This window comes from Nomascus leucogenys, chromosome 22a (assembly GCF_006542625.1).
Source record: "Nomascus leucogenys isolate Asia chromosome 22a, Asia_NLE_v1, whole genome shotgun sequence".
Classification (NCBI taxonomy): domain Eukaryota; kingdom Metazoa; phylum Chordata; class Mammalia; order Primates; family Hylobatidae; genus Nomascus; species Nomascus leucogenys.
In genome coordinates, this window is record NC_044402.1 from 16,503,933 (window position 1) to 16,516,367 (window position 12,435).

At 44.4% G+C, this 12,435-nt stretch overlaps 1 protein-coding gene across 5 annotated transcripts in view; it reads left to right on the forward strand.

Moving 5' to 3' along the window:
* FOXN3 (forkhead box N3) overlaps nt 1-12,435 on the forward strand; it is a 461,477-nt gene that overhangs the window by 331,070 nt on the left and 117,972 nt on the right. For all 5 annotated transcript variants that reach the window (XM_012498097.2, XM_030802814.1, XM_030802816.1 and 2 more), the window contains one exon: nt 5,378-5,442. In XM_012498097.2, coding sequence (XP_012353551.1) covers nt 5,378-5,442 — 65 coding nt within the window. The remainder of the gene's footprint in view (nt 1-5,377; nt 5,443-12,435) is intronic.

The window sequence follows — 12,435 nt, forward strand, 5'->3', positions numbered from 1 at the left end:
GTGAGACCCTGTCCTACAAAAAAAAAAAAGAACTTAGCCAGGCATAGTGGTGTGTGCCTGTAGTCCCAGCTACTCTGAGAGCTGAGGCAGGAGGATTGCTTGAGTCTAGGAGGTGGAGGCTGCGGTGAGCTGAGATTGTACCACAACACTCCAGCCTGTGTGACAGAGCAAGACCCTGTTGTCAAAAAAAAAAAAAAAAAAAAAAAAATTGTGGTAAAAGACATATAATTTACCATCTTAACTATTTTGTTAGTATGCAGTTCTGTAGTGTTAAGTGCATTTACATTGTTGTACAACCAACCTCCGGAACTCTTTTCGTCTTGTAAAACTGAACCTCTGTACCCATTAAACTCCCTACTCCGCCTTCCTGAGCCTCTAGCAACCGTCATTCCATTTTCTGTCTCTCTGAATTTGACTACTCTAGATACCTCTTCTATGTGGAATCAGACAGTATCTGTTTTATTTATTCTGCCTTATTTCACTTAGCTTGCTTTCAGGGTTCATCCATGTTGTAGCATCCTCTTCTCTCTTTTTTTTTGTTTTTTGTTTTTATTTTGAGACGGAGTCTTGCTCTGTCACTCAGGCTGGAGTACAGTGGCGTGATCTCGGCTCACTGCAACCTCCGCCTCCTGGGTTCAAGCAATTCTCCTACCTTAGCCTCCTGAGTAGCTGGGATTACAGGCATGTGACACCATGCCTGGCTAATTTTTGTATTTTTAGTAGAGACGGGGTTTCACCATGTTGGTCAGGCTGGTCTCGAACTGCTGACCTTGTGATCTGCCCACCTTGGCCTCCCAAAGTGCTGGGATTACAGGCGTGAGCCATGATGCCTGGCCCACTTCTCTCTTTTGAAGGTCCTAGTTCACATTTGGCAGGTGAGATCTTAGAAAACAGTCCTTTTCTTATTTATTTCTCATTGAGATCCACAGAAAGTTCAGCTGGTGAATACAGGTGTGTGTCTTGGCAGAACCTCCCAGGGTCTTGGTTTATAATCCAGGTGGTTCTCACAATGGTTAAGGTTCCTGGGTGTAGAGAGAACACATGATGGATCACGTCATCTTGCTAAGAGCCATCCTCAGGCTGTCCTACCTGTTGACTCAGGATATCCCCTTGGGAGCTGGAGGTAGTGCAGCTCAGAGTGTGGGATCCGGGAATTACTGAGGGCTGAGTCTCTGGCAGCTGCCGGGTATGCTGTTCAGGATGGTATCACTCACCTCTTGGGATTTGCAGGCTCAGCGCTGCTCTTAACGATCAGCTGGATCAATGTTCTCAAATGCCATGTCGCACTCCACCTTGCTGGCCGGCAAGGTCCTCTTAACCTGTTGGTCCACTTTCTTTGTTACAAAGTTGGTCTGGCTTATACTGCTGAAGGTCATGGGATTTTTGTTAGCGTATTATTGAAATGAGACATTTGTGGCACTGGCGTTGTATTGTTTCTGCTAATAGGAGCCCGCGTGTCTTTCACATATGGTTAGTCTGATTGCTTTTTCTAGCCTGGGGCTTTGCCTTGTAGAGAGTCCTAGCAAAATACCATTCACAGCCTTCTTGCACGGGGAAGGATGACTAAGAGTTTAGTGCTGGAAGAGCAGAAGAGGAAAGCTGGAAGATTAGAAATGAAATTGGAGCTGTTGATGTGTGTGTCTCTATGGTACAGTGGGCAAGCCCTAGTCCTTCTTGGGTTGATCACTAACTTGTCACACAGTGCCTTGGGCAAGTCCTTTCACCTCTCAGGACCTCTGTCTCCCTATAGAACAGGGAAGGTGGCCGGGCACGGTACCTCACACCACCAGTGCTTTGGGAGGATGAGGCAAGAGGATCACTGGAGGCTAGGAGTTTGAGACTAGCCTCAGCAACAGAGCAAGACCTCATCTCAATTTAAAAAAATAAAAAAAAAGAATGGATGAGTTAGGCATGGTGGCTCACCCCTGCAATCCCAGCACTTTGGGGGGCCAAGGCGAGCGGATCGCTTGAGGTCAAGAGTTCGAGACCAGCCTGGCCACTGAAATCAGTTGGTGAAACCCCATCTCTACTAAAAATACAAAAATTAGCCGGGCTTGCTGGCAGGTGCCTGTAATCCCAGCTACCCAGAAGGCTGAGGCAGGAGAATCGCTTGAACCTGGGAGGCGGAGTTTGCAGCGAGCTGAGATTGCACCACTGCACTCCAGCCTGGGCTACAGAGTGAGACTGTCAAAAAAAAAAAAAAAAAGACAAAACCCAAAAAACAGGAAGGTGATTTCTGCCCTGCTCACCCTGCAGAATTAGAGGATTCCATGGAAAAGGGTTGATTACTATGCTGAGTAAATGGTAACTTGATCCTAGGGTCAAGCAATGCAAACACCATTTTAAGGTGATTAAAACCCACTCAATGGCCGGGCGCGGTGGCTCACGCTTGTAATCCCAGCACTTTGGGAGGCCGAGGCGGGCGGATCACGAGGTCAGGAGATCGAGACCATGGTGAAACCCTGTCTCTACCAAAAATACAAAAAAATTAGCCGGGCGTGGTGGCGGGCGCCTGTAGTCCCAGCTACTCCGAGAGGCTGAGGCAGGAGAATGGCGTGAACCCGGGAGGCGGAGCTTGCAGTGAGCCGAGATTGCGCCACTGCACTCCAGCCTGGGCGACAGAGCGGGACTCCGTCTCAAAAAAAAAAACCCACTCAGGGTTAAAAAGGGGCCCCCATGGTCACTTCTCATGGCAGTGATATTTACATGGCTGGGTATGGAGCACACTCCATTCTTCCCCTGTACCCACCACTCCCACCCTCCCCGCTCTTGAGCTGCCTGAGGATGGGTGGTTTGCAACTCCTCCCACAAAGACTTCCATCACTGCTTTCATCTCTGAATTACTGTGGTTAATAGACATTTCTAAGTAATTTCATGTATTATGTGTGGTTTTAACCAACTTTAAGCTTTAAAGGCCAATCATCCAGGGACATCTCCAGATGGAGGGGGAAAAAAATATCAAGCTTGTTGCCTTCGCAACCTGCAGCCACTGGAGACATAAGCATGAATCTGTCTGTAGGCATGGCTGGTCTCATTAGATAGAGTCAGAGGAGTTTGGAGCCAGGTAAGTTTGACAGCAGGTTCTTAGAGGTCATAAAATAGGGTTTTAAATTTTCCCTTCAAGTCTTTCGCAACACCAAGCACAATTCTCAGCAGGGGTTTAATAAATCCTTGGATCTTCTAGCAGTTAGAAGACGTCATTTTGAGGAACCATCCAAAAGAAGCGTGTGGATATGGGCCAAGGAGCTTGAAAACTTTGCAGTTAGCATGGCAGGAGCTGACTTACCTCGAGCTGGAAAGAGACCACGTGTGAATTCATCAATTACAACAGGGGCCAGGAAAGAGAAGGTGGCGGTCAGTCCAAGTCTCTCTCCGCTACTAGAGTACAGATAAGTTCCACAGCACCACAGATTGACCATAGAACAGTGGTGATCAGTGATTTAAGTACATTAAAAGGATGTTGTAAGAATCTTTAGGTAGATTTCTATCATACAGAGAATTTTCCTTATCTAAACCACTGGATTTATCCAACCTTCATTCCCCATACTGCTCCATCCCTGATGTCTACTCAGTTTTCAGCCAAATCAAGGTCAGGATAAAGAAGAGATTTGGATGGAAGTAAGCTAGATATTCAGGCTCCTGCAGTAATACTCAATTATTGAATTCTCTAGAAATACCAACTCTGCTATAATGAAGTCCTCAGTTTTAAAATATCTTTATAAATCAGGTGATTGTGTATTGGGAACAGCCAGCTTGCTGTTCCTTGCTTTGTTATAAAAATAAGATGGTAAAGTCCTGAGAGCTTGCTGGGATTGTTAAAAGATAATCTTAAGTATTTTAATGCACATTATTCTTCATGCAACTTTGAGCCTTAAGTGCCCTGAAACAGAATAAGATCGGAATCCAATGGAAGAGCAATCAGCTGGTGTCATCATCCTGAGACTCCAGTCCGGTCTGCTGTAACCCTGTGTAGCTCCTGGCCACTCTGTGGTTACAACTGCCTGGCTGCGAATCAGGGCTGCGGGTAGTACCATGGCTGAGATGCGTGATGCTCATTTATTTAATTTTAGTTCAGTGGATCCAAAACAAAACCAAAGTTTCATTAACATCAAGGTTTATAATATGTATTTTCTAGCACATTTGACGTGATTTTGATGTGTGATAGTATTTTTGTGCTGTAGCTCGTTTCTTCTTCCCTCCTACTCCTCCCCAATCATGTAATGTGTCCCTATACCTGCTGTACTATTTGTACTTCTGGTAATGAAATTCCAGTGGGCAGAACTGTCATTGGCATTTCTGCTTGCTAACAGTATTGCTGTCCTAGATAACTAGAGACCCTGGTTTACTGGTGAAGCATTCACCATATAGCCCTTCAGATTCCTCTGTGTGTGTGTGTGTGTGTGTGTGTGTGTGTGTGTGTGTGTTTCTGCCAAACTTACAAATGCATTATTTGAACTTATTTTTCTCATATTGAAGGTGATTGATAATGCATTAACCAATATAATTTGTCATGTACTATTTTGGTGAGAGTAATTTATACTGCCTCTTGTGCTGGATGTAGTAACATTTTTGACTAAGTACTTCCTAACATTAATCTAAACCAATCCTTGATTTAGAATATAACCTACTTTCCACTCTAAGGACATTTTACTAAGGCTGCCTTAGTTATAAAGTTTTCTACTGGCTGTCTTAAAGCAGTGAAAATGCTCATCTATAAATGCAGTAAGTGTCTTTGTGATATATTGATCTTTGCTATTTTCTTTGCCTCTCCTATTACCACACTGTGGGTGGTAACATATCTGCAAAATGTTTTATAGGGTATGGAGTGCAACATTTTAAGCCAAGAAATTGAAAACAGGATATGAAACAAGAGAAGAGGGGGAAGGAGGAAGTCCATTAAGGTCATCTCCATATATTAAAGATTTAGTGGTAGAAATGCCAAGAAAGGCAAGTTTGCATTTGTAGCAGGCAGGTAGCACCAGGAATGTTGGAAAACCCGCTTGGTCTCAGAAAACATGATTAGGAGTTCTTCGCCACATACATTCATGAAATTATGAACAGATTAGCAAATATTCTTAAGTTATATGCTATGCCATTAAACCATGTGAAATTGCCATTTTGTGTATCTGTTGGTCATTTCAGTGCCTAGATGTGAGCAGGGTCAAGATGATAAGCAGAATACTCACAGATAGGTTCTGCACTGTGAAATATGAAACCTGTTTACAATAAAGCAGACCTCATGGTTTTCGAGGATGCATTTTCAAAGGGTGTCAGTCATGCATACTTGGGGAAATGTTTTGAGGGAAGTGTGGGGAGGGGTTGCAGGTGTGTGAGTGCAGATGAACTTGGCCTTATGCTAGTTTCTCTTCTCTTTCAGCACATCAGGTCCACCCATCTGGCCAGGCAGTACCTTCTTCAAGAGAAATGGAGCCCTTCTCCAAGGTAGGTCCCTAGCAACACCCCTTCCTCTCCCTCCTCCTCACCCAGCCGCCTTTCATCACTCCTTTGTGCTTGGTGTCAAATAGGAGAGTTCTGTCCCGTTTAGGAGTGGCCGCTCTCTGGAGAAGTGTGACTGTTGTGGGTGGGGTCTGTTTGTCCAGTTCTCTATATTTCTTCCTACTCAAGCTTCTCGGTCGCTGTGAATCATGAGTCTGAAACCAGGCCTCTAAGGACTGCTTCTTTGGCCCGCCGTCACTGGTCATATTCTGGAAGTGTTCGGCTTGCTTTGGTGACGTTGGAATTACATGGTAATTAGAATGTGACAGAAACATAAACTAGGCTGATAAAAGCAAACCCCTTTACATGTTTCAAAAACTTGAGCTGAAAAAGGAGTGTTTGGTTATTCTGGCACTTGTGTCATCATGGAGGTGCATGCATTTCTTGCTGTTGCCCAACATCTACATGTACCTGGAAGGTTGGCTGTGGATTGTTCTGAGGTTCGGAGTCCAGTCACCCTACATTGGTCCCCACAAGTGTCACCTACAGGGGACACCCTTGCTATTGTCCAGCCCAACTCAGCTGCCTTGTCCTAGTCCCTAGGTGGTGTGCTCACGGAATTCCAATGACCTTTCATCTCTACTTTTGCCATTAAGTTCCTTTTGAAATGGCCAAAGTTAAGGAGGAATAAGTGATTTAAAAAATAGCAAAGAGGTTCATTTTTAATCCTTTTAGAAATTACTTTGGGGTTGTTGCTATTTTGGATATCTGTTCTGTAAATAAAATGGAATTGAGTGGTTCCCGGGGTCTTGGAGCTTTCTATCCCTCCTACTTCTGTTGATTGGCTAGGAGTCAGACAGGTCCCACTGGCCAAATGCGGATGGGTTTGGCTGTGCTAAGAGCTTTTGAACTACACTGGGCTTATGGTGAGGGATTTTAGTGTCTATTGATTGGTTGAGAGCTATTTAGCCTCTTTCCCTTAAAAGTACAGGCTGAGGGCTGGCCCTATGTATGAAGGAGTAGAAGATAAGTGTGGTTAAGAAGAGATAGATGTATCTTCAGGTTTCTGTAGTAGCTCAAACCCTTGTCAGAGATGTCATCACATTTTTAGTGCTGATTTATAGGCCATGCAATTGCATACTGTCATTTTAATAGCCCGTGAAATTGGGGACTCAAGTGTTTCTTTGTATTTTTGCTTCGTACAGGTGAGATGTAGTCAGGCAAGTTTGGTTAAACCTAATTTTAATAATCATTGTAGATATCCTAAATGTTTAAGAAAACAAAAAGAAGTCCCTCCACTCTCAAAAATTAACACATAATTTAAAAAAATCTATTCTGTTTTCCCTTCAGATAGTAGAAGTGGAAACTGATTAGGATCAGCCTTTGGGTTCTTTTCAAGTGAGTTTCAAAGTTATGCGTGTCATTTTTCCTCTAGAACTATAGCAGTGATATGAACATCATTCAGGTTTGGATTATTTTGAGAAAAGAGATTTTGTTCTTAGAGCCTTTTCTCACGATTTTTATTCATTCACTTTGGCATTAGGTAAGTTCTTTTTGTTCGTTTCTGTGGGGCAAAAACATGAGGGAAATATTAATATTGATAAGGTTTCTGAAGTTGAGAGATGTCAGTATGAGATTATCCTGTGGGTGTAGACTTCTTTTCTCTTCCTGATAGGGTTACAAATTCCCCCAGTTGCTGTAGGCACTGTGAATTAAACTAGTACAGATTTCAGATGCTTATTGAATCCACATCCAGTTAAATGCAATGCATTAAAATTTTGTATATTTGAAAATCAGAAGAATCTTGGTGAGAGCTTGGGAGGGTGGGCAGAGATTTGTTAACATTCTTTTTTTTTCTGTGATGTTTCTTCACTCCCTAGAGTTCTGGAGACACTTTTGTTGTGATAATATTTTTTTTGGAATATGTGGGTATTCTTCCTAATTATTATTTTTGTGTTCCTTTGGTGGGTGGTTCTGGGCCATGGGAAAGTTGCTAAGGCCCACAAGCAAGATTTTACGAATAAAGATATGAGTACCTAAAGAAGGGACTGTCCAGTCATGCCAGGGGAAGGTTTGGGTTAGAATCAAGTAGAAGAAAAATGTGTCTGTTTAATGCCACTTTCTCAGGTTTTTGATTTCTCACTTTCTATTTTCAAAAATATACACACACCCCTCCTTTTCCCCTATAGCAAGTGGACGGAAATTTTTCTAGATAATCAGACCAGTAGGGAACTCTGTTAATAGGTTCCAGCCACAGGCATTGGAATTGAGGGCAAGTAGAACGAGGATGCTTGTCCCCAAAGATGCCAATTCTCAGTGCTGGGGGAGAAGGTGCAGTTTGGTCACGTGGGGGTGACATGGGAATCTTTCTTTAGGGTGCTGTGGGACCAGTGACTGGCCAGCAGAAGCCAGCCAGGGTTATGGATCATGAGTTATGGATCACTAACAGGACTGGCAGAATTGAACCAGGGTGGGGGAGAACTTGCTTCTTGGAGTGGTCTCCCCAGGACTCAATAATGCAGGATAGGAAAATAAGTAGGATATTGTTTGGCTGTGCCCCCACCCAAATCTCATCTTGAATTGTAGCTCCCATAATTCCTATGTGTTGTGGGAGACCATTGAATCATGGGGCGGTTTCCCACATACTGTTCTCGTGGTAGTGAGTAAGTCTCACGAGACTTGATGGTTTTATAAGGGGTTTCCCTTTTGCTTGGCTTTCATTCTCCCTTGTCTGTTGCCATGTAAGACGTATCTTTTGTCTTCCACCATGATTGTGAGGCCTCCCCAGCCACGTGGAACTGTGAGTCCATTAAACCTCTTTTTCTTAAATTACCCAGTCTCCAGTATGTCTTTATCAGCAGCATGAAAATGGACTAATACAGTGGGGGTGCCCTGTTGTGTAGAGGAGGGAGACCTATTTTTGTCAGAAGGGTGGGAGCAGAGGGGCTATCACTTCTTGGGAGAACTGACACTTAAGGCCTTAGAAAAGCAGATAGATATAGGTGTGTGGAAATAGAAAAAAAAAAGTCATTGCAAGAAAGAGAAATAACCAGAGAACTTAGCTTCACAGAGACCAGAGCAACAGCGCGGAACCTGAGCACTTTATAGACACCTTTGGATAGCGACGGGAAGAATAATGCAATGTCTGAAGAGGAAATAATGGAAGTTAAAACCTGAAACAAAGTGAAAATCAGAATGACCTAATAGTTACAGTGGGGCACCAGTTTTCATTGTCTAATCGTCATTTGGTTTAGAGTGGAAACTTAGTACCTTTATTTTTCCCAGCACAAAACCAATTGCAAGAATTAACTGGTCGTTCTCGAGGTCCTCCTTGGACGTCGGGTGCAGTGCCTGTATTTTGGTTCAGAATCACTGGCAGGAGGGGCTGCTGAATCACCTCTCGGTTTCGAGGATAATGGGGTAAGATTTGGTTTGGATTACACCAGGCATGGGTACTTAACATAATTGGTCATTTCATCAGTTCACAGTCTTTATTTTAAATACCATTTAGGCTGCTACAGACAGTTTCAGCAGGCTAGAGAGCACTTCAGTTCTTGTACAATGGAAACCAAGCAGAGCATTAGAAGGGGACAAGCTCATTGTTCAGAGGGGACCCAGGGCGGGCTGAACAGAAGAGTGGCTTATTCAGAGCTCTGCAGGCGTGGCCAGCTGACAGGTGTCCCCACTGTCCCTTCTTCTTGTGTCTGTGTGTCTCTGTGTTATGGTCTCTATGTGTTTGAAATGTGTTCTTTATTTTATTCGTTTAATCCGTTTACTAATCTCGCTTATTTTGTTAATGAAAAGAATAAAGTCTTTTTTATATTTTCCCATTTCCAAACTCCCTGTCCCTCTCCCCCATATTCCATTCACCCATCAAACTTAAAATTAGGTTACTTTATTAAAACATCACCCTTGGATGATTTGTTGTAATGAGTCAGTGATTCATAATTAAAGACATTCCTCACCCCTGATCTGACCCTTCATCTGGTCTCTGATGGTTTCATCCCAAAACGACATAGGCACCTCTGCTCTCGGTAGCTTCATGCCTTCTGCTGAAAGCTGCCACAAGCCATGCTGATTTTATTTCCTCCTTCTGCCCTCTTGGCCTTGTAGGCCCTGTTGGCCTCAGGGCTCCCCACGGGGTTTTGTTCAGAGAGGAGCTACTGCCTGACCATTTTGGCCTGCTTTTATTTCTAGCTCTTCCTCTAAGCAGGTGTTCCCTGGGCCTACCCTCCCCACCACACCTGCAAGCATTTCTTTGTGATAACATCTCTGTGTGTCCAGTCCTGGGTTAGGCTGGAGATCCCCAGGGGATGTCCAGGTCCCACCCTCTCAACCACTCACAGCCCGTTCTGTGGTCAGACCACGAGTCCTAGCCCTTCTTGGAAAAGGCTGCTTGGCCCACCCACTCTAAGAAGCCCAGCCACTGTCAGCACAGATGAAACCACTGGTTTTACAAACCTTTCCAGTGACTCACTTGACACCCTTACACCCTTCTGGTCATTCTTCCCTCTTCGTTTTCTCCATCACTGTAGTATTGGGCCACTAATTATTATCAACTCTGTGTCCCTAGGATGCAGTGGTAGAATTAAAATAAATTATCTAACATATTTGATTTCCATTCACTTCTGTTGGTTGTTGTTGTAGTTGTTGTTGTTGAGATGGAGTCTCGCTCTTGTCGCCCAGGCTGGTGTGCAGTGGTGTGATCTTGGCTCACTGCAACCTCTGCCTCCCGGGTTCAAGTGATTCTTCTGCCTCAGCCTTCCAAGTAGCTGAGATTACAGGCATCCACTACCCCCCTCAGCTGATTTTTATGTATTTTTAGTAGAGATGGGGTTTTGCTGTGTTGGCCAGGCTGGTCTCGAACTTTTGATCTCACGTGATCCATCCACCTTGGCCTCCAAAAGTGCTGGGATTACATGCTTAAGCCACTGTGCCTGGCCATGCATTTGCTTCTGACAACTCACACTGGACGAGCTAATGTAATGGAAGGACTTAAAGGCATTTTCAGCCCACAGAGGAGGATTGTGTTGCCTTAGACTCCCACCTACCCACCCCCACAGCTTAAATAGGGCTAAAGGAAAGCAGGTCTTCTGCTGTGAGATGCATGCTCTCCCTCCCTGTGCACCAATGTACATGCAATCCGTAGAATGTGCATGAAGTTGACACGATTGTTAGATGACTTGCTTTGAGGAATACCAGTTTCCCATGTTCTAGGTTGGCTTCATGTCCAAACTTACTTGGGAGTAATAGCGTTTATCACCCATTCTCCACAACCCTTACCCCCTCCCATAACTCTGCTACAAACTTTTACTGCTGAGATGTATGAGATACCTCACCTTGGTTGTCTTTTATGCCATGAAAGGCTCAAGAGGAAGTTATAGTGGAAGGAACACTGGATTATGAGTCAAGGGACCTGGGTTCTGGTCTCAACCCTTCACTTGGTAAACTTTGTGACCTTGGAAAGGCCACGTGGCATACCTAGCGCTTCATTTGCAAATTAAGGAGCGGACCTCAGCGATGGCAAAGATTCCCTATCTAGTACCAGCTCTGATCCACTCTAGCAACTTCCCCCAAAATAGGTCAGAATGGATTTTGATGCTTAGTTCTGGCTCAGTGGAGAAAGAGTGTTACCTTCAGCCAGCTGTGTCTGCTGTGTGTGCAAGTAGAGGACAGAGTGGGTGGAAGGCTGGCTGAAGATCCCCATCCCCAAACAAGATGATTTTCCAAGGTCCTATGGATCTTAGGGAGGCAATACGATATATTATAGGTTTGGACAACCTGGAAGTGAACCCTGTGTTGGTTTCTTGGGCAGCTGGCTTAACTTCTCTTTAGGAGTCATAACAATGCTTGTCTCCTGGAGTCCTGGCTAGGATTTGGTGGATTCACATTAGTCAAGCACATAGGACAGTTCGTGCTAAATTCCCAATCAAGGTTAGCTATTGAAATATTTTACAAAACTGCAACTCTTAGGAAAATAGGGCTAAAATCCTCCGAATGTGGTTTCCTTGCACTCTTCACCTTCCTGGCTCAAAGGCCTCTTGCCCATCTGTTAGGGCAGTTCTCAGGATGGGGCAAAGGCTGAGGATGCCCATAGCCTGTTGGATGTATACCTAAATCTGAAGGAGAATTCGTGCATATCTTTATCTCAGACACTTTTAATTCCTCATAAATAGGACTGCTTCCTTGAGAAGTTCACCCAGCTCACAAGTACCAAGCTGTACTCGATACTCTCAAAGTGTATATTCACAGCAGGTGCACACATAGCTGTGTGAAAGAGCACAGACCTTAGCATCACATCAAACTGGGGCTGAATCCCTCCCTCTCTAGGCACCAGCTCTCTGACCTTGTGCCTCAGGTTTGATTGTAAAATGGGCCTGTGAGATGTGTTTCTCACAAGCCCATTTTACAATCAAACCTGAGGCCCAAGGTCTTTGTGATCTTTGTAATCTTGGTGAAGATTAAAGAACTGTGAATGTCACAGTCACTCTGGTGCCTGACACCTCACAAATGCTCCATACGACGTCAGCTTTAGCCTTCAATGTTTCATGCCTCAGGTTTCTGACCATTCATTCTCATAGGTATATTCCAGTTGAAAAAACTTCCAAAACCCTCCAAAGGAGCATTTTCCCAAACACCTTCCTTTCTCATGATTTCCATGTTCAGTGTCACCCTCTGATATGACCAGGATGTCACTACCAGACTCCTGTGTCTGGCCACAGCCTCTGGTCTGGAGTCCTGGCACCCCTTACCTCTCTGTAAGGGCCAATGAATCCCAGGTTTTGTTTGGATTTGCCCTGACCCTCGCCCACTCATTGCTTTCCCATTTGGTTGGAGCTTGAAGCCCCTGGGCTCTTTGGCCTCTTCTATCTAATCTGCTCCGCAAGCTGACTCTTTTGTCCATTTTGCAAAGGAGGGCATCCACCTAATGCATAAATCTCCTGATTCTCACCCTCAGGCATACACATTAAAAAAAATTAGCAATGACAGAAAAGGAAA